Raw genomic sequence first — 22,472 nt, 5'->3', positions numbered from 1 at the left:
ATTGAAATTCACATCTTAACCAGTGAACAGTCACCCAGGAAAATGGAAGAAAGGGCATATTGGCCTTCCAAATTGTTTCTTCTTTTCAAAAGTCTGAACCATTTTATTCAACAGCAGTTTAGGAAAAACAAATATTTTTTTTCTTTACACCAACAGTTGCACCAGAAGATCCTAGCAGAAAGGTAGATGGGGATACCATTATTTTCTCACATGTGCAAGAAAGGTCAAGTGCTGTCTATCAGTGCAATGCTTCTAATGAATATGGATACTTGCTAGCAAACGCATTTGTGAATGTTTTGGGTAAGAAACAGATTTTCTATTTTTCAGTTTTCTTGCATAGTCAGTCATTTCCTGCTATTACACGGATTGCATGCTCAAGCCTCGCTTGAGGTCTTTACTGGGAATGGACGTATTTTTCAAGCCCTGTAAAAGGCAAGGGTATACATATATTGTTTTTTGTAGGATATTCCTGAATTTCACTATTCCTGAGTAAGAAGGATAGTTGTAAAAGCTGGAAAAACTTGGAAGAAATTTTATCTCTTTTTTAAATTTATTTATGTAAATCAAGCAAATGAAAGCATAACAAATAAGGCAGGAATTAATATTCCTTAAGTTAGTGTGTTTCGGTACACTTTCATTGGTTGTGGGTGTTTTGAGTCAGTTAAATAGATGATTCTAAATTGCTAGTGCAAGGGGACATGATTATGCATTTCTTGCAGGCCTTCCAAGAATGCTCTTCTAGTTATGAGTTACTGTGGCCTCTCTAATTCTTCTCGCTGAATTTAACAAAGACAGTAGCAAAATCCTGGGCAGAATGTCTTCTGAAGTCTCTCCTGCAGGAGCTAGCAGATCTTTTGATTGAGAGACACTGTCTTTTAAGTGAAAGAACTCTCTTTGGTTCCATGGTTCCTTTAAGAAATGTAGGTGTTTCACCCAAAATACATCTTAGCTTCTTCCTGCCTGCAGGTTTGTTCAGAATTATATAGTTCTATCTGTTGCCAAGAGTTTCTCATCTTGAAGTACATTCTGATTTCAATTTTCCAAGTGAAATCATTGCCTTTGGTGCCCATCCCTGTTATTTGTAAACAGGAAAGAAGCATTTGTTTTTCACAAGATAATTCTCCTACATGCGTTTCCTCAGGCTACTGGCAGTATAATGTATTTGGACCTAGTCTGAGACCAGAAATCACTTCAGAGTGAATGTATGTTAGCATATAATTCTTTAGGCCACTCTTGATGTCTTAGTGTTTTGTATTTGCATCTTCGTATCTATATCTGGATATTTTTGTCTTTTCAGCTGAGCCACCAAGAATTCTAACTCCTGCTAATAAACTGTATCAAGTCATCGCAGATAGTCCCGCATTGCTAGACTGTGCTTATTTTGGTTCACCTAAGCCTGAAATCGAATGGTAACTATGGTCATTGTGCTTAAGTTACGTAAAGAGCCAGTTATAGCCGTGGAAATGAACATTTAAAGCTTTAAAACTGTTTTTGCTCTATTTACAATTTTAAAATAGTGTATTTTTAAATGCATGCTGATTACAATATGCTAATACAATACTACATATATTTAATGTAACAACAGTTAAGTTCTCCTTACAGAGTCAAGTTTACATTTCATTATGTGATTCTGTCTGTGTTTTCTAACATGGCAGTCCCAAGTTTGCATCTTCTAATAATAAAATACAACAGAATTTAACTATGAAGTTGGATAATGATATTGCTTTTTATATAAAGGTTTAAGGGAGTGAAAGGTAGCATCTTGCGTGGAAATGAATACATTTTCCATGATAATGGAACCTTGGAAATTCCGGTGGCTCAGAAGGATAGTACTGGTACATACACATGTGTAGCAAGAAATGAATTAGGAAAGATACAAAATGAGGTGCAACTGGAAGTTAAAGGTAAGAAATGAATCACTTTTTCATCACAGGTCAGCATAGACTTTCAGACTTTCTAAATATCTAATAGTGATTTTAAATTTCAGATCCAACAATGATAATTAAACAGCCAGAATACAAAGTGATTCAGAGATATGGCCAAGTTTCATTTGAGTGTATAATAAAACATGATTCTACCTTATTACCAACAGTTATATGGTTGAAGGACAATGATGAACTGCCAGATGATGAAAGGTATGGAAAAAAAAATTTTCCTGTATTTTTAATTTTCTAGTTTCTTTTGTCTGCTCCTTTTCCTGATCTTTGAAAGGAACATACTGACCTATTAACATTTTCCAAAGCAGATTGATAAATATCATCACTATCCCATGTTTGGTGATTAAAGGACTGACTTAGTCTGGTGAAATTGTTAAGATAGATTTCAAAATAAAATGAGATGTAAAGATTTTTAATTGTGCACATTGACTGTGTATATCAAGTCTAAGAAGATAATTGGCGTAAGAGGCCAAAGGGGTAATGGAAGACTATTTTGCTCTAGATCACAGATAATGTAAAAGTTGCTTTAGTGTATATGGAAATAAAAGCACATTAGAATAGACAGTTACTGTGGGAACATGGTCAAGAGCAATGTAGAAAAGGCTGACATAGTCCCATAGCTTACATTGCTCTCTTGGTATTTGCTGAAGTACACAAGTATATGGGATTTGGTAATGTCTTATGCAAGTTTCTTGTAACAGTACCAGTTGTTGAAACATCAGTGGCTGAATCTATTGTATTTACAGGTTTCTAGTTGGTAAAGACAACTTGACCATTATGAATGTAACTGATAAAGATGATGGAACATACACTTGCATAGTTAATACTACTCTGGACAGTGTTTCAGCAAGTGCTGTGCTTACTGTTGTTGGTAAGAATACTCTCAAACTTTATGATAGAAGAACTGTGTTTAATTACTGTTAAGCATGAAAACAACGTTAGATTTAAAATTAAGAGCACAAATATAGTTTTAGTTTCTAGGACAGGACAAAGGGAATGTCACCTATTTGTAAATGTGTTTCAGTTTTTTAAAAATGTAGTCTTACCCTAAAGTTTGCCTTTGAATCAACTACTTACAAAAGGATTGAATAGCTACACGACATGTTCAGTTTCATGCTGTACAGGGGGTTTTTTTGATCATATCTGAGCTAACACAGTAAATTACATATTGCAGAGTATTTGAACATAAATATGTTATTTCAGGAATCTCTTTCGCAGCTCAATTATGCTTCAGAAAGACTGAGCATGCGTGGTTGTATGACTTTCAAAGGATTTTCTTTTTAAATTAGTTCTCTCTGTTAAGTTTCTATGATTGCAGATTGTTGTAAAATATGTTATTTTGCCCCTTCTCCCAATTGTAAGAAAGCTTTAAGTAGATGTTCTGAATGATTCTTACCTGATTTCAAGCTGAGATTTGAAGTCAAGTATGCTTGCATTTTAAAATTGTGTTGTGATCTTATGCCTATCCAGAAATGACATATGACAGATGTCTAGTACTTTGTTAAAAACTTTTATCAGATTGCTTGCTTTATTTATTTTCTTGATCTATCCTTATTTTTAAAATGGATAAAATATTCAAGAATACTTTTATAACTTTTCAGTGAAAAATTATCAAGGTATTACTTAAAATCAACCATTTACTCAAAATACGTTAACTTTTCTTTGTGTGTCATGATTATAGTCTTTAACTACCTACAACATTCTGTTTCTTTGGCTACTAACTGATTAAATCCTTTATATTAATGTTCTTTTCAGCTGCTCCCCCAACTCCAGCTATCATTTACGGTAAACTAATATGAAGTTCTCTTTCTACATCATCTGCCAGATGTATTTCTCTTTTGCCTATTGCAAAGTGCAACATCTTTTCTTTTTTTCCCTTTTTCCTTTGTGTGTGTGTGTGGTTTCACCCTATTTTACCAACTGCTTCATTACTGGAGTACTGGGCTTTGGAATTTTACAGTGCAGGCTGCTTTGTATTTTAGGGAATAAAAATAAGGAATAAAAATATATACTTTAGGGAATAAGTAATTTTCAGAGACAAACTATTTTTAATTAAGGTTGGTTACAGTGTGATAATGTTTTTCTCACAGAGAACACTGTAATGCAAATTAGTTATATAATAAATGAGAGATCTAAAAGGTAAACCCACCTGTTCATTGAAAGCTAATTCACTATCAAAGAACTTGCACCAACCAAATTATGCTATGGTTTTACATTGCTTGTGATGACAGCTTTGTAGGCCTGTTGTACTTTATTTCATAGTTTGTCTTCATTTTACTTCACTGTCATATGGAGAGGTCCATATTGACCAGTTTGGTTTATAAATTATGAAATTGCTAATAAGCATTTTAATATTAAAACTGAAATTCCAAAAAAAATCTGTCAGGTACAGTCTTAAATTTGATAGCATACAGCCTTTAATTTGGTAGCATTTTCTCTGAATTTGGATTTTAAAATGCAATATAATATGCCTAAAACACTTTTAAGTGTGACTTAAGCACTTTTACGTAAAATTCTCTCTCGTTCAGTGAAAATGCTTATGTATTCTTAAATGAATCTACTCATTAGTCTTGATTTTTGTGCAACAAATCATATAATGAATTATTTTCAGGAATTTGGAACAGACAATTAACATCTTTATGCATTATGAGGATGTAGATTAACAGCTTGCTTGGTATTTCAGGATTTTCTTAAAACTATAGCAAAAAATAAATGACTTAGTAACTTGCAATTAATTTCTATTTGAACTACACTTGTTTTAAATTCACATGCAAAATATTCGTAGTGATTCTAAAAAAACTTCTTTGATGTGAATGCTTCTTTATTTTCTGTATTTTATTAAGTATTCCTTGTTACAATGGATAACCACCCATAATCATTCAGAGATAAACTAAACACACATTTCATAATTCTTTGTATCTCATTACATTTTTATACCACATTGCAATCAGACATAGATAAAATAAAATATAGATTCTTGTTAATGTGTAGAAGTTTCCAGATACATCAGTTCTCCATTTTATCTCTGTTTTGTAACAATTGCATGCTAATGGTCATTAAGTCATGCTTACGTAAGTGAGTAGATCTGCTCTGCTGTATTTGTGGAATTCTTTTGATTGTAATGTCAGAGTTTTTTCAAAGATGAAACGACATATTCTGGTGTGATTATTTACATTGTGTTCATTTGCTTTACAGCTCGGCCAAATCCACCCTTTGACTTGGAACTGACAGGTCAACTAGAAAGAAGCATTGAACTCTCATGGATACCAGGAGATGAAAATAACAGCCCCATTACAAGTACGTTTGTAGCTATTGCATTACATTAACATTACGTTAACTGTTCTCAGATTCCAAAGAGTTCTGAGATAAATTTTGTGTGCAGCATGGGAGAATGGAAAATTCATTCACTACAGTTGCCATTTATTTACATAACAAAAATTCACTGACTGTCCTCTACTAAACAGCTGAGCAGAAAGACTTATTAACTGCCCTAAAAAGCAGGCTTTTGGATCAAAAGCCTGTGCTAGTTAGCATAGAAGTTGATACTCATGTGAGCTGTCTGACAAGGTCCAGTCTTATGAATATGTGGAGAGTAGATTTCTTCATTAGTTGAGTTAACAATTACTCATACATGCTTCTGAAAGAGAGAGCTACTAACATCTTGCATTCACGCTTTTGGTATTCCCATGAAATTGAAATAACATCAGTAGCAGTATCTTTAATCATTATCCATCACTACTGATACAGAAGCTTATTCTTCACGGAAATTTAAGGAAGACAGATAGTTCTGTTTTTTTCTAGTCCAAACAGTTGAAGAAATAAAGCATATCTATAAACTTTTGAAACAGGACATTGATCTTAAATGCTATTGTTCCTCCCAGTAGAACATGATGAAAGATACTCTTGCGTATATTGAACAGAGAGAGTGGAGGGGGAAACTAGGGGCAAGGAAGAAGGATGTCACTGTTTGTCTTCCAAAAAATAATAGGATCAGAAAGATTTGTCATGGCAACTTTTTCATTATGAGCAAGTTAAGGTAATGCTTTAATTATTTATGCAGTGTATTTTTAGTTAATAATTTCCACAAGTTACCAAGACCAGTGTACACGTTATTTTTGGAGTGAATGAGTTAGGCTGATTTATTGGGTGTTACTCTGCAGACTCTGATGCTGGTCAGTATCAACATTGAACACAGACTGCAGGGATCTGGCATCTAGAAAGGAAGTTTTGTAAAAAGAGAATTTCAGAAATTTCAGAACACATCAAAGATTTTGACTGCATTTTAGTGAAACACCAAGGGATTTTGATGAAGTTTTACACTTTCAGACTTGTCTACTATATATAAACTAGTAATATACTTTAAAAAATATAATATATAGAAGTTTAATGTACACAGTTGAATCGTATTTAAATTATGGCTTACTCATATACTGTTGTATCAGTATTTTCATTTTTTTCCAGACCAGAAGACACAAGTCTTGCCTTTCTATAGGTATGAGATCACACTGTTTTAAAAGAGATGATACTAAGTGGTGTTGGCTCATGTCATACTTTTTCTAGAAGCAAGATATTGAGTGCACTCTGATATTGGAAGTTGAGCTCTTCTGACTAAATAATGCTGGTTTTAATTATGATATGCTGTGTGGTCCTCTGAGAGCCTGCAAAATAAGGCATCTGCTTCATGCGTCAGCCTGTTATTGCTGCTGCTGCTGCTATCACTTCAAAGTGCAGATCAAGACTCAAAGATAGCACTTCATTATGAGAGATCCCTTTACACAAGTAATATGATTGACATGCTAGAATCTCTCTGAAAGCTCAAATAAATCTTTTTTTTCCTTGAAGTCTCCTATAAATTGTTCCACCAGAGTTGCAGGCAGAATACTAGTTACTGGGGAAGCAAAAAGCAGTAGTGAAAACTTTGTCGGTGTGTTTATTTTTTTTTTTTAACATGTGATACTCTCACCTTTTCAACAAAGACTTTAGTCCAGAAAACAGCCCATTGCAAGACCTTTATCCCTGAGTGCACAGCACTCAGCACCAGCTATAACTCAGGCAGTAACTTGGGGCCGGTTCTACCGCTTCCTTACCACTCAGGTCAGGATGAAATCTGCAAGCCTTAAGTCCAGAAGGCTATGATTAGTATTATTTACCTATTTTACTTCTTGAATATATTGGCTCCTCAAATTGTTGTGCATTATTTCTTTGCAGTACTTTAAGTATTCTTCTAAAAGCAATTTCTAGATGCCCCTCAGAATTTCATTAGTAGTGCAAACAGGATATATTACGAGTCATATACTGGCTCCGTGTCCTCACCTATACATGAGATATGGGAAAATATTTGTTAAATAACACACAGACATTTGATGTTTTGATAAATTTTGTATATCTAAACTTAAGGTTCCATGGAATATACTCAGACTATGCGTTCTTCTCTCATTTTATTTACTGCATCCTAACAATTCCGCTTAAGTATTTCAAAATTTATATCTTATATCTAAGAGCAGGAAGCCTTTTTGGCTGTTTCACAGCTGGGAAAAAAAAAAGTCCTTTTGTCTTTGATAATGAATATGTTTTTCTTTTTGGAGTTCTACAAACCTGTTTATCCCTGAGGTTATATACTCTGTAGGGTCTTAACAGTAATCATCGTAATGTTCACACAAAGAACTCTCAAGAAATTTAGCTTCTGAACATACATCCTTTGACTTAATTTAAAGATACTGAAAAGTGCTCTCAAAAACCTTCCTCAAGTATTTGTTCTTGACTTCAAATAGTTCTTCACTAAGCCAGTCTCACTGGGGAAAATGGAAAACTCAAGAGTTTTAATATTGTATCGATACTACTTACTGTCAGCTTGATACAACTAAGACCAATATATTTGTCAGCCAAATGTTACCTTTACATCAAAATTACAATCTTGTCCCATTTTCTTGCTGTGATCATTCAAGGGTTCCTGTTACATTAAAATCCAGTACCTGAGAGAGAGCTCTTGTAATAATGTGTTACCTGACAAGTAGCTGCATTAGTGAGAATACCAAATAATAAAAGTGAGAGTGTTTCTATTACATTTCTACCTAGACGGTACTTTTGAGATCAACATTATAGATTTGTGTTTTGGTTTATGTACTTATATTTCAATTTCCATTATTTTTAAAACCATTGTTTGGATCACTTTTTTTTGCTCAGCTCATCCAGAAATGCCTACGCAGATCTGAGAATGTGTTGCAAGTTTTGACATAAAGTTGGATTCCATTCCTCTTTACAGACTTTGTGATTGAATATGAAGATGGGCTGCATGAACCAGGGGTATGGCATTACCAGACGGAAGTTCCTGGAACTCAAACAACAGTACAGTTGAAGTTGTCTCCATACGTCAACTACTCATTCCGTGTGATAGCTGTCAATGAGATTGGCAGGAGTCAGCCGAGTGAACCATCTGAGCAGTACCTGACAAAATCTGCAAGTAAATAACTATTCCTGCTTACCAGTGATTGATTTATACGATGAATGGCATTGAATTTGCTTGGAATGCAAACAGCAGTCATTCTTGTTTATGTGTAAATGTTTTATTTTTTAGATCCTGATGAAAATCCTTCTAATGTACAAGGGATAGGCTCAGAACCTGATAATTTGGTAATAACATGGGAGGTAAGTTTGGTTTTTTGAGGTTTCATTTGTGTGTTTTCGGGTCTGTAAGAGGCATTTTTTTAAGAGAAATAATAATGATCTAACTGTGAACACACTATGAGAATACCCAATGCGTTGCTTGCTTAAAATATTCGTGAAAAAGAGTAAAATCCACACATTTTCTCATCTTCATTTTCAGGGAAAAGCTGCATGCATTATGGGAAAAAAAAATAATTCACAGTGCTCTATATTCCTTGAGTGATTTCTGAAGATAATTAATTTGGTAATACAGGATGTTTTGCTGCCAATTTAGGAGAACTTAAATATGTAAATTGTGGTTTATCTCAAGTAGACTCTTATTTTTACAATGAATTCTAATGTGAATCCTATCCTAACCTCGATTTTTGTGATAAACTAAATTATTGTGCATTCTTAAGTGAAAAATTTTTGTGGAAAAGTTTTCTCTATCATGCCCTTACTGTCGTGACAGGAGCTCAAGGAGAGCCATGCAAAACCAATTTCCTACCCCAGGCAAGAAGTATTGTTTAGGGAACACTGATTGTAGGGAGTTGGTGTAAGTCCGTGTTTCCCTCTTCCACTATTTAAGAAATATTTGAAAACAAAATACGTATACAGAAATCACAATGTATGGTTGCATGAGAACTGGCCAGAAGTTCTTGAATTCAATGTGTTTTAATGAAAATGAAATTTCAATGTGTTTTAATGAAAATGAATTTTCATTTGTGTTCAATGTGTTTTAATGAAAATGAAATTTTAAATGAAAAGCAACTGAAATGATCTCCTGTAAAAGCTAAATTGCATAGCTTGGAAATTTCAGCACTTTCTGTTGTAGAACACAGTGGTAATTTTTCAGTAAAATTCTGAAGAAGAATCAGTATATTTCCTTTGTGACTTTGGATTTTTCAGATGCAGAATATTTTTAAAACAATTTCATTTACTCTTTTCATTTCAGTCTTTAAAAGGTTTTCAGTCTAATGGACCAGGGCTTCAGTACAAAGTCAGCTGGCGTCAGAAAGATGTTGATGATGAATGGACATCTGTTATAGTTGCAAATGTATCTAAATATATTGTGTCTGGTACACCAACTTTTGTTCCCTATGAAATAAAAGTACAAGCTTTAAATGACCTGGGATATGCACCAGAACCATCAGAGGTGATTGGACATTCAGGGGAAGACTGTAAGTTTCGTAGTTTGACTCAATTGTACTAATTAAAAGCAACTAAATATGTAAACTAAGTGAGTATTTAAAATAGTAAAATATTGAAAAAGGAGGATAGTAATTTTTGTTTTAAATTAAAATTAAGTAATTTGGAGATAATAAGGTTTCATTGTACTCTGTAGTACTAATCCTGAGGTCTGCTTTTTAACATAGGAACATTTTAACCTACTCCTTGAATGCGATGTTCGTGTGGCGTCTCATTCTAACTGGGTACATGTTGCATCCTTTCCACACAGTGCCAATGGTTGCTCCAGGCAATGTGCAGGTTCATGTTATTAACAGCACGTTAGCAAAGGTGCATTGGGACCCAGTTCCACTAAAAACTGTCCGAGGACACCTTCAAGGGTACAAAGTAAGTACAGTTGAAAGTGTTTTGTCCCTCGTTTCTTAAAATAGATGACTTTTTCTATGTGAGACTGTATCCAGATTGAAGTATCTGACATAGAAGAGGGCTCTTGCTTTTCACTGAGCTCACAGGTCTTGCTGACAAGAGCAACAGCATTGATGCAATTCATTTGAAGTTCAGCAATGTTCCAGCCTTGTAGTGCTAGTCTCCTGTGACATTGTCCTTGAAGAAAAATGGGATTTGTTTGCAATTAAGTTTGCACACATTATGTAGATTTTTAAAATGATAATAATTTTACAGATCTTATTCCAAAAGGATATTCAGCGGATGAGGAGAAATAGTTTCTGTAGGAGTCTCTTCTAAGTCTAATGCTAAGATTACTCATATTCTGCCATAGCACGATTAATCACATCCTTAATTCTGAGGAAACTGGCCACTTGCTAGCTTATGCTGCATACTGTGTCTTTTGGGGACCAGGAAAAAGCTCAGTTTAAAAGCTCCATTTAAGGAGATAGGAAATAGGAGAAGATTTGGGATGTACATATAATTGAAGGAAACTTAGTATAAAATAGTGTGCTGGCTTTGACGATAACTGAGAAGGCCTTGTTAGAGACAAAAAACTACAATTAATAGAGAATGGAAGACAGAAGGACTTCAAAGTTAGAAACTGGGGAAACTGGTATCCATGGAGGACAGGGAAAATCTGATGGCAAAAGTTGCTTCAGATGTTGCACGAGAAGCCCATCAGAAAAAAACCCAAGAGTGGAAACTGCAGAAGCATGGTAGACTGCTTGTGGAGGGAAGAGTGGAGTGAGAGGCTATACTGAATTCCTGTGCAACAGTAGAAGAAAATAAAAAATATTTAGTTATCTGCTCCTCTGCAAGAATGCTAATAAATATGTTCTAACAAAACAGACTAGTTACACAGCCTGAACTAGGTTACTTCATAAGAGAGACTAATGTAAACTACTTCTGTTTAAATGAAAGGAGGAAAAAGAAATATTTAAAAAATGAAAAAAGAATATCATACTTACAAATACTTATAAAATGGAGGACTAACATTCAAGCATATTGAAACCAAACTTCAGTGCATTACAGCTGGTTATCACATGAATGCAGTATGTCCTGGTATGTAGATATCACTTATTTGGTACAAAATACCACTGTCCAGAGAGACTTAAGCTAGTTCTGTATGAGCTAGCAAAATTATTTGTAGTGAGTGCAGTGCTTTGCTCTAGATAATAAACTCCTCTGAGAAACAGGACTTACTAGTCTGTTAGACGTTTATCAGTTAGATGACAGTCTCATATCAACCTGGTATTTCACAAACAAATGGGCAGCCAAAAGAAAATGTCCATTATATGAAGATCACAGAGTTAGAATTTAGTGAAGTTAATGCTTATTTTTAATCCTGTTGCAGCAACGCTAAGGCTCATAATCCAAATTGCTAAATTTCTGTTGAAGACCATTAATAATACAAAAAAATCCATAGACACAAACATCTGCCCATACATCAGGTGTTAAGTTCTCACCCGTCAAAGGCATGGTTATGGTGAGTTGTCATCATCCCAAGTTTACAGAGATTTCTTTTTCCTCAGACTTGGAATCTCTGAGGGGTCTTTTGTGTCCTGTATTTGCTAATGGGTTGCACACTTTCATCTCCAGTTGGTCTAAGGGGTTAGTCATACCATGATTACTTCTGTTTAGTGTATTAGTCCTTCTCTGCATAAAGTATGATTATTTTCTGTGGGGACGAGAACCACACAATTATACAAAGGTAAGCAAAACTGAAACTAAAATAAGTTAGTCAAAATCATAAGGAAAACAAGGTCAAGACCACAGGATTGGCAACAGACCTGACTACTGAGTAGTTTTGCTGTTATGTCTAGGACAAACGAGACGATGGTATATCCTTGAATAACTTGCAGATGCAGCAGAAGTTTCTTAATTAATTTTTGCCGATACAGCTAAATCAAGCTAAATTAGGTTAAAATTAGCTTGATGTATTCTAAGATCTAGTGGATAGTTGTTGTTATAAAGCTTTCTCTGAATTCAAGCTGAAAACTTCTCCTGGATGCCAAGTACGCTTTAAGTGTCTTAGTTATTGACATAGCTTACAAAGTACATGACTATCTCTTTTTAAACACATCAGCAAAATCCTACTAGCAAAGTCAGGGTTTCCTAATTAATAACATTATTTCAGACAGTAGACCAAGATGCAGTGTTGCATTAAGGACACAGAATAAAGAGAGGGGTATTTCTCTGAAGAGTCACATCATGAAGACAAATGTATGAACAAAGCAGGAAGGTATCTAACTAGCAGCAGTCTACAGCACATCACTCGTATTTTGCTCTTGTATTAATCTAGCTATTACTTGATACACTGTGGTACATTAAAGCATTTCACACCTACAAAGAATTTTTTAAAATTATTCTTTTCATTGTTACTGCTGCTATTTTTTCTGTTATTCTTACAAATTCAGTGGTCATTCAATACAGCATGTGAAAAATGTGATGCAGTCTCCTTTACTGTCATATTCCTCTTCCAAATCACTGCTTATCAAACCCAACTTATTAAAGCTGTCTTTTAATTTCAGCCTGGCTAGTGACAAGTGATGACCCAACTATAATAATGTGCTTTGTGAAAAGTTACTGGCTAAGAATTCTTAAAATATCATTAATTATACCTGATGAGTTTCAATACTAATAGTACCAACACTTCAAGCTTTTGTTAGCCTGTAAATGGCTTTCTACACTAGTTGGTAGGATGAGAGCTACAGGATGACAGCTGGCGGTGTTGAAAAACATTAACTCAAGCCATGTAAAACACAGTGGCACTTAACAGTGATTAGTGTGAAATGATATGTTGTTAGCAATAGAAAGCTGGTGTTATTGTAACATTGCTTTACAACTATCTAGTTGGGCTTTGCAAGTCTTAACAGTTCCCTTTTTAGAATTCATATGTGAAATCCCAGCTTTCTTAATTAAAGACATGTTTTGCAGTTGGCCGAAGTGGAACCAGAATTTTACCCATTTACATTGCTTTATCAGTTTTGGTGTGTGATCATACATGCATGAAAATTACGCTGTGAAAAATGAACATTGATATATTTGAAGGTGACAATCCGGAGTAACACAGATCTTTGTAGGGGCAACTGTTAATACCTTTCCAGATATCATGGTAGAGAGACTGTGTAGTAAAGAGAGTGCAGTCAAGGTAATTACCTCAGAGGCACATCTGTAGTTTCTTAGAAACTCAATCGCAAAATGGACCCCAGAATCTTTGTGGTCTGATCTAATTGTCACATAAATGGAGGAGTAGTCTTCTGTCCCTAGGTGGAGATCATTCCACGACTGTAACCTCAGAGTCCTTTCAGAACTTGTGTGTTTTTTCAGCCACGACAATCTATTGGTTTCTTTCCCATTTAAAAGTATCTACTTAGCTTCCACATCACAGGGAATAGCATAATCAGGTGTATGACATAACAACGTGGCAAAGTGCAAGTCTGCTTTGGCAGCTGTGTAGACATCTTACTGCAAGAATGGATGGTATAAATGAGTCCTGCTTCTCAGACGGACTTGCTAACATAAGAATCATCATACTAATGCAGTTCCAAATCACAATTTGTGTCAAACTGGCCTTGAGCATTAGCTGAACTGGCAGGTTCACCCAGTTATGTAGACATGACTGTTTCTGGACAAGGTCTGTTTCTGGAGCAGGAAAGCTCTATACTGTGCCTCACCCGAGCTTATTAAAATTGCAGTTATTCCTACCTAAAATTCATGTATATTCATGGAAATGCTTAGAGTTTATAAAATCAGAACACCTAAACACTCACTGTAGATTTTCTTTTGCCTTTAGGTTTACTACTGGAAAGTGCAGAGTCTATCCAGAAGGAGTAGGCGGCATGTAGAAAAAAAGATCTTGACTTTCAGGGGAAACAAGACTTTCGGAATGTTGCCAGGGCTGGAGCCCTATAGTTCTTACAAGCTGAATGTTAGAGTTGTTAATGGTAAAGGAGAAGGACCAGCAAGCCCAGACAAAGTATTTAGGACCCCTGAAGGAGGTATGAAATGAGAAAGCTAGAGAATAAACTTCAATGTGGTATATTCAGAAATAGAACACTAAGGGTGTAATTGCTGAATTTGCATCTTTGATGTCATAAAATAATAATCTGACTCAATACAGTAATAGTCTTATGAACTAATAATTCATGAGCTGTTTTAAGTTAATCTACTTTGTATTTACTGTATATTCTTCTTAAAAGTTCCTAGCTCACCCTCCTTTTTGAAGATCACTAACCCAACGTTGGACTCTCTGACTCTGGAGTGGGGTTTACCTACACATCCAAATGGTGTTTTGACATCATATACACTGAAGTTTCAGCCAAGTGAGTTAATTATGAACATATAACTCTAACTTAGACAATATGTCTACCAAATAGCAATCCACTTACTAAGAAAAAATTATGGTAAATTTAAAATATACAAAAGATATGATTGCATTGTAGATGTCAAGTTTGAAAAAATTAATGTATTTTGACACTATAGATGACTCTATCTGGAAAACTTCACTTGTTCAAGTACAAGGCTAGCATTTTTCGATTACTTTTATTTCTTCAAACCAAGCTTCACAGAAAAATGGAGATGAAGTCCTACATATTGACAGCCAAGTTAGAAGCATGATACTACCACTTACAAATCCTATATTCTAGCCACAGAGAAAATACCACTGAAGTAGATCAAAATACATCCAATTATATTGTTCTCTGCTTCTTCAATTTTCATGATATTTTGATTTTAAAATGAAAAACTCACAAATGTACCATTTACTCATATCAGAGCTATAAATCACTTCTGTAGGATCCCCATGCCACTGCTTACTTGCCCAGAAATTTGTCAGCAGTGACACAGAGATTAGGAGATTTGTGTGCATGGAACAGGTGAAGGAAGTTTGTTTCCTTCCACTTACCAACTTCCACTCTTCCTTGGCATTAGGTACAAGTCACTTCAGTATTTTTTTCCTAAGCATACTGAATTTGTTGTGAGGCAGCAGATTTAGAGTTTCAGAATTTTTTAATGGTCAGTGTTCCAAATGTGTTCAGATGATTTGGATTCAGATACTTACAAGAATGGAACCTGAACTTAAAAAACTTGTGGATGTTTCCTATATCTGTGTTGAATTTTAGCCCCTTGCATAGATCCTTTTTACACAAAGATGGCTTTCTTTTGAAACTTTAGATTATCATTCATATAACCTGAAAGGAACAATGCAGCAGACAAACAGATCAAATAAATACAAATAAAAAAAGTCTGTTTTAACATAATGATGATGTATAAAATTTTCCTGACTCAATCTTTTTTTTTTTGTAACAACAGTTAACAACACACATGAATTAGGTCCCTTGGTAGAGATAAGAATTCCTGCCAACGAGAGCAGCTTGATATTAAAAAATTTGAATTACAGCACACGGTACAAGTTTTACTTTAATGCACAAACTTCAGTTGGATCAGGAAGTCAGATAACTGAGGAAGCAGTAACAATAATGGATGAAGGTAAGGTTGGTATGTATAAAGAAAACCCATTGACTTTAAAAACCACTATGGATTTTATTACAAGTATTACTACTTCTTCCTTTCGTTAAGGAAATAGCCCCTGTTAAAGTTTTCTCTAGAGCTTTCTTAACTGTGTCATACACTAATAAAAGATTTTAAATATTTTTTAAGGAAAGATGTGCAAACGTTTTCCACTGTAGTGGAAGCCCAGAAATTGGTCTAAAGCCCCTCTTTTTGACAGTAAAACCCCTCTTTTTGATATAAACTTGCAAGACCGAAGACTGGCTTTTCTGGGCTTCAAAGTTTCATTTAACTGTACATTTTAAGTGGTCTTCCTCCATTCTGCTTCATTGACCTTCTCTGATCACAGAGAAAAATACTGAAATGGTGCAGCTTTATGGCTAGAGGAAATTATTTCTCTTTTGAAGTATACAACAGCTTCTGTGAGGTCTAAGTGTTTTTCACAGGGCTGGCAAAAACTGTAACTTCAAAAAAGCTGCAGAAATAAATTTGTCATCTATGGCCCCAAGTAACTGGTGGCATTGTATAATATTTCAGTACTCTTAAGTATATTGTCCAGTCCTGTCACTATTGATTTTTACATTTATAGCCATTCTAGATCTCTGATTTTGGCAGTTCTTTTGTTGAAGGTGTTATTTATTTAAATATGAAAGCTTAATAAAATAAGAGTAATTCAAATGGGAAATTTGAGCGGAATGCCTTTTATGATTTTGCACAGCTTAATAGTAAAAGTCCATTTTGATACCATCTTTTCACATATTTTTAGACTTAGTAAAATTATAGTTTATTGGAATTGCCATAGATGAGTTTGTATGCAATACAATTTCTCCAATAGTGTATTAAGGTTGCATGTGAACTACATTTATTTTAAATAATGAATCTTAACAAGCATGAGCAATAAAATTTTGTAAATGCATGTATATTAATTTTTGTCTTGTAATAGTCTGTCAGTGTTCAGCATCAGTGGATTGTTTCTAATTTATTTGAATTAATACACTTTATCTGGTCTGCATGCTTTCATGGTTTATAACGAAATTATATATGTATGTTCCTTTTGGTGTTGTATCTAATTATATAGTGTTCCTATTCTTGTTTTCCTCCATTAAAGCTGGTATTCTCCGTCCTGCTGTAGGTGCAGGCAAAGGTAAAATACTGCATGATTTGTTAATGTGTGGATTTTGCAGTGTTGCAAATGGGGAAATTGCAGTGGTAAGGACAGAAAATCTTGGACTACACATTGCTATACAAATTATTAATCAGTGCTGGAAGAAAACATTTGCGGGTTTTGTTGTTTGGGGTTTTTTTTTTGTAAAAAAAAAGAATCCAGAAGGCTTATTAATACTTTTCATCTGTTTATTTTGCCACAGAGTTCCAGGGGAATTCATTAGCTTTGCTTCAGCAAAGTCTAATTATTTCTAAACACTTAACAAATGTATGTCACTGCCATAAATATTCAGGATCCAGGTGCACTAGCACTGATTAGCTGGAGTAGAAAAAAACAGCACTTTTGCAAAGGAGATTTTTTTACTGCCTGTGCCATGTGCATTAGTTATTTTAAAAAAGTAGGTGCGTTCTTTTTCTCACTGATGATTAATGCTACCCATTTGATCACATTTATTTCATTTGCGAGCCAACTGTGCATAGGAGACAGATGACTGACAATACCCGCTGTATACGTCTCAGTTTGAGTATCAGATTGAATGTACAGGCACATGGCTTCCTGCTGGCTTAGGTTCACAAATCCTGTGAGTACTTGAGGACATTCCAGTGAGTGGAACCTATTATCATCCTTATTCTTGAATCCAGTCATATCTAGTTCTTTATGATGCAGTTCTTCTGTCAAACAAGGGTTCTTCACATTTTTGCACACAGTTTTTATGAATTTTGACACCTTTACTGTCAGAAGCAAAGATTGTTCTGAGGACTGTTAGGTAGCTATGAGTCAGAAATGTGTCTCTATACGTATGTGTCATTTTATCACAGAGGTGTTATTAACACTAATAAACATCTGTACTTCAGATTCTCAGACCGTAAACATCCCAAATCGAACTCTGCACATGAAATACCCAACATTTTTTACAAACTTGAAAGAGACAGCATAATGGTTCTACATATATTTTCTTTGCACTTATCAGGTGTTTTGAAGGATAATAGCCATAAAAAAGAACTTCATTCACTCAGTCTGTTATAAATCAGATTCTATATATGTATGTGTGCATGCATCTGTGCATATATAATATATATTTATATATGTATATATAAGTGTATTCTAATATCAGATGTATTTCTGGTAAGTGTATGGCACTGTGGATTTATTTTAATGACAAGTCTGTCTTACTGTTTTTAGTCTAGCTGTAGCTGAGAAGTCAGCATAGATTGGAACAATCAAACTGGCTTGTAGTCCTGGACATTAACAGCAGAAATGTAAATTAAGTTCTCATTATTTATAGCCAACTATAAAACCTCATGGAAGGAAAAATGGATTCTCTGTGTGAAACTGAGGTCTAATTATAGCTGTATCACAATCTGTGGCTAGCAGAAAGCATCTTATTTGTAAGATCAGCTGGAGCAGCTCACATTTCAGAGCTGTCATCTCAGATTTGCTGAAAACTAAACAGATGTCTTCGTTTGGTTCCATGCCGTTTATGGTTTCAAAGTTTTCACATATTCCTGTAGCATCTACCTCTTACAATTGCAAAGAAAACCGGAACTGCAAACAGGATGGAACTAAAGCCATGACATCTGTTAGGACATCTGAGTTGCTGCAGGTCTGAGATGAACGTTCTCAGTGGTTACTTACATTAACATGATTAACTGTTTTGCTGCTGATCAGGGATTATGAGGAAGGAAAAGGAGGATCATATTATCAACATCAAGTGCCAAATTATTTGGTCTCATAAGTGGGTGGATTTGGAAGATAGAAATACTCAGCCCACTCAAGAAGAAGTGAATTCACACCCAGCAGTGAATTTTTACACCTCCATTAAGTGCAGGAGGGCCTATACGTATATAAAGTTCTTACTAATGTGGACCCAAAGCCGAAGCAAGGAGGTGTTGAAATTTAGATATCCTTAACTTTTTTATGATCTGTCAGAAAATCTCAGTTTTTCATTTTGAAGGGCAGAACTTACCAGGAAAATGTAATTATCCTTCGTATTTCAATTTGAGCACATTCATCTTGGAGGTCAAGATGAAAATAAGTCCCAGATTCAGGCAGCCTAAATTGCACTGAAATTTCTGTACTTGGTGTTTTCTGCTGGCTAGCTGACCATGAAGACCTGCAGCTTGACCAGCTAGAAACATGAGACACGAGATGCTGAAGGAATTCAAATCATCTAAACCTGGGCAAACTGTGCAACTTGTGACATTTCACTTCTTAGGGCAAAACTGTATATTAAAGTGTAGAAGGAAATATTGCTGTGGTAAATCTAAGGATCTTAGCTTGTCTCAGTATTTTTATTGCAGTTCTTGACACCATGTGTCTTTTATCATCTTTTTAGACAGGCGTGAACCCTTCATTGTCTTTTACTACTTTAAAACCAATGAAAGTAACCACAGTCTGCTTACTGCTACACTTGACACTTATAATATTTGTCCCAACTGAGTTTGATTATAATGACTGTACTGCTGTTAAGTAAAGATATCCAGTATATTCTAGACATATAAGTAAGAGAAGCAAGTTTTGTGTATTTTTCCCACAAGGTAGAATAACAATTTTAGATGAAAACATGAAATATGAGGTCAAGGCTAAGGGATTTAGATAAAGGAATCTTTTTTTTTTTTTTTCTGTAGGTTGAATAGAACTTAGAAGCTCTATTCGAATGGGGGGCAATATAAGGAAGAAATTATTGTCTCCCTACAATATGGGCATCATCCTAATAAAAAAGTCATTTAGACAAACAGTCACATTGCATCAAGTAGCAGAAATGCAATGGGTCTTGGCAAATTACAAGAACTGAGGTTTTTTCTTATCTAAGAGAAACTTAACAGAGCAGTTCCATGTCATTCTCTCACAAGCCACGTGAGTAAATCATGAGACACGTTATTTTACTAGACAGGCAAGCTATCCTGTTATAGTCGATACTCCCATTTGCCTTGAACTATGTTTTTTCCTTTCTAATACTGTGATGTTACGAATGACTTAAATTTGATCAAATTATGGCACAACAAAGGAAAAATAATTGGGTTTTTTTCTTAGCAACCTGTATTCTAAATGTGTCTGAAAACTGCATGTACTAAACTTCATGTATTATACCCAGATTAGATAAGCAGTATGCACTGATATTGACATTTATGTATTGACATCTAATGACAGGCATGAGGTAACAGAGCTGTGAGAAAAATTGGGGAACCTGATTATATATAGAATAAGAACCTGATTATATTTAAAATAATTACAGTAGCAGCTGGAAAGTGACTCAGGTGATCACTGGAGTCAAGTCTTTCCTACCCTTTTCCATTAGACGTTTTAAATATCTGGTCTATAGAGGAAGGAAGAGAAAACAAATTTGACCAGTGGTAGAAATGAAAGTTCATGATTAAAATCAACTGTTACAGGGGCTCATTATTGTGTTTGTTGTAAGCTGAAGTGTAGGGAGTCACGGCATGACGTGTCACTCTCATTTCACAAGCCATCTTGGTTCACTTTTTAATTTCTTTTTGATTTAGTCAACGTTTTTATTTGAAAGCAAGGTCTTGCAGTCTGCATGCACACCAGCACTGGTAACTGGCAGTCCTGAACTGCAATTAAAATAAGCTTGTGAGATCACAGTCACCTTTAACTGAAGCTAATGCTTCTTGTCAATGCGGTTCTCAGTCTGGTCTGCCTTCTTCATGTGAACTTCACATCTCAAGTATTATTGACAGAAATACTTTCATTGCAAGGGAATAAAACAAATAGTCTAGCCTTTGGGTTTGAAATGCTTCTTTATTTTCTGACTGAATCTCCAATACGTAGCTCTTCACTGTGGACTAGCAATCATTCTCAGCTGTGTTCATATCTCTGATCTCTTTGTAGAACCATATATTTTCCCTCCTTCGTGGAATCATTTCACATAATGTCTCCACATTTTTAGCTAACAAGTTCAAGCTGTTTTTTCTTTTCAAGTTGATTATAGTATTTTTATACTGCTCCTTCAGCCACTCCCTCCCTATGTACTTCTCTGTGATGTATCTATGTGATTCTTTCAGTACAGCCCGATATGCCGAACCACTATTTTGTCCACCTTTAAGTCTGCTGGGAACAATGATGATGCTTGGCATGCTAGACTAGAGAAAATGATGATTATAGCAATGCAAAGTTTCCTGCAAATACCTTTCGCTTTGTGGACATCACACAAAATCCATGCCACGCTAAATGCTTATCAGTGAAATGATTTCCTACATTTCTGTCGTGGTTTAGCCCCAGCCAGCAACCAAGCACCACGCAGCCGCTCGCTCACTCCCCCACGGTGGGACGGGGGAGAGAATCAGAAGAGTAAAAGTGAGGAAACTCATGGTTTGAGATAAAGACAGTTTAATAAGTAAAGCAAAAGCCGCGCACGCAAGCAAAGCAAAACAAGGAATTCGTTCACCACTCCCCATGGGCAGGCAGGTGTTCAGCCATCTCCAGGGAAGCAGGGCTCTGTCACGCGTAATGGTTTCTTGGGAAGACAGACGCCATAACTCCGAACGTCCCTCCACCCCTTCCTTCTTCTTCGTCCCAGCTTTATATACTGAGCATGACGTTATATGGTAGGGAATATCTCTTTGGCCAGTCTGGGTCAGCTGTCCCAGCTGTGTCCCCTCCCAGCTCCCCGTGCACCCCCAGCCTGCTCGCTGCAGGCCAGCACGAGAAGCTGGACTGTCCTTGACTACTTAGCAACTCAAAACATCAGCACCTTATCAACCTTTTCTCATCCCAAATCCAAAACATAGCCTCACGCTAGCTTCTATGAAGAAAATTAACTCTACCCTGGCTGAAACCAGGACAATTTCTTCTTTGTCTTCTGTATTTCTTGCACTACAGGAATGCTCTTGTAATAGCCTAAATAATCTTAGAAGTCACTAATTCCCATTTCTCACTGCCAGAAATGGAATTCACTCCTACTGTTACACCAAGGCTTGGATTTCATACTGTAAAAGTTGTAGGCTAAAAAGCACACAAAAGCAAAACCCTCCTCCGTGTCTTACAGGCTCTGATGGAATCTATTATGCTTTTCCTTCATCTTTTCTTGGGGGAGGTTCCTTTGAATTTAATTTTCTCTTTATATATGCATTTTAACTAATTGTCTATAATATATTGCTTTGTGGGTTTTTTCCATTTAACACCAATATTCAGATGTATGCTTGTCACCTCACTGCCATTTTTTCTTGGACATCAGGTGAATCCCATGAAAATTCCTAAAGTTTAGTCACTTTGGGGACTACTTAATTTATTATTCTGCTGAAATAAATCTTGAGAGAGAGTACCTATTCTGTTGTTAAAATCTGTTCATAGAATCATAGAATAGTTTGGGTTGGAAGGGACCTGTAAAGGCCATCTAGTCCAACCCCCCTGCAATGAGCAGGGACATCTTCAAGTAGATCAGTTTGCTCAGAGGCCCGTCCAACCTGACCTGGAATGGTGCCAGGGATGGGGCATCTACCACCTCTCTGGGCAACCTGTGCCAGTGTTTCCCCGCCGTCATGGTGAAAAATTCCTTCCTTAGATCTAGTCTCAATCTACCCTCTTTTAGTTTAAAGTCATTGCCCCCTTTAAGTACTGGA

At 35.5% G+C, this 22,472-nt stretch overlaps 1 protein-coding gene across 7 annotated transcripts in view; it reads left to right on the top strand.

Moving 5' to 3' along the window:
• Nucleotides 1–22,472, top strand: part of NRCAM (neuronal cell adhesion molecule) — a 73,230-nt gene that overhangs the window by 26,713 nt on the left and 24,045 nt on the right. For 4 of the 7 annotated variants that reach the window (XM_010294707.1, XM_010294706.1, XM_010294703.1 and 1 more), the window contains 15 exons: nucleotides 157–300; nucleotides 1,298–1,409; nucleotides 1,738–1,904; nucleotides 1,988–2,135; nucleotides 2,684–2,808; nucleotides 3,693–3,722; nucleotides 5,133–5,234; nucleotides 8,200–8,397; nucleotides 8,512–8,582; nucleotides 9,535–9,760; nucleotides 10,039–10,154; nucleotides 14,011–14,215; nucleotides 14,417–14,539; nucleotides 15,528–15,704; nucleotides 16,834–16,869. In XM_010294707.1, coding sequence (XP_010293009.1) covers nucleotides 157–300; nucleotides 1,298–1,409; nucleotides 1,738–1,904; nucleotides 1,988–2,135; nucleotides 2,684–2,808; nucleotides 3,693–3,722; nucleotides 5,133–5,234; nucleotides 8,200–8,397; nucleotides 8,512–8,582; nucleotides 9,535–9,760; nucleotides 10,039–10,154; nucleotides 14,011–14,215; nucleotides 14,417–14,539; nucleotides 15,528–15,704; nucleotides 16,834–16,869 — 1,980 coding nt within the window. The remainder of the gene's footprint in view (nucleotides 1–156; nucleotides 301–1,297; nucleotides 1,410–1,737; nucleotides 1,905–1,987; nucleotides 2,136–2,683; nucleotides 2,809–3,692; nucleotides 3,723–5,132; nucleotides 5,235–8,199; nucleotides 8,398–8,511; nucleotides 8,583–9,534; nucleotides 9,761–10,038; nucleotides 10,155–14,010; nucleotides 14,216–14,416; nucleotides 14,540–15,527; nucleotides 15,705–16,833; nucleotides 16,870–22,472) is intronic. The other 3 variants (XM_010294705.1, XM_010294709.1, XM_010294708.1) reach the window with 2 other exon arrangements.

This window comes from Phaethon lepturus, unplaced genomic scaffold, assembly GCF_000687285.1.
Source record: "Phaethon lepturus isolate BGI_N335 unplaced genomic scaffold, ASM68728v1 scaffold2819, whole genome shotgun sequence".
NCBI lineage: Eukaryota > Metazoa > Chordata > Aves > Phaethontiformes > Phaethontidae > Phaethon > Phaethon lepturus.
This window is presented reverse-complemented; position numbering and strand designations above follow the sequence as displayed.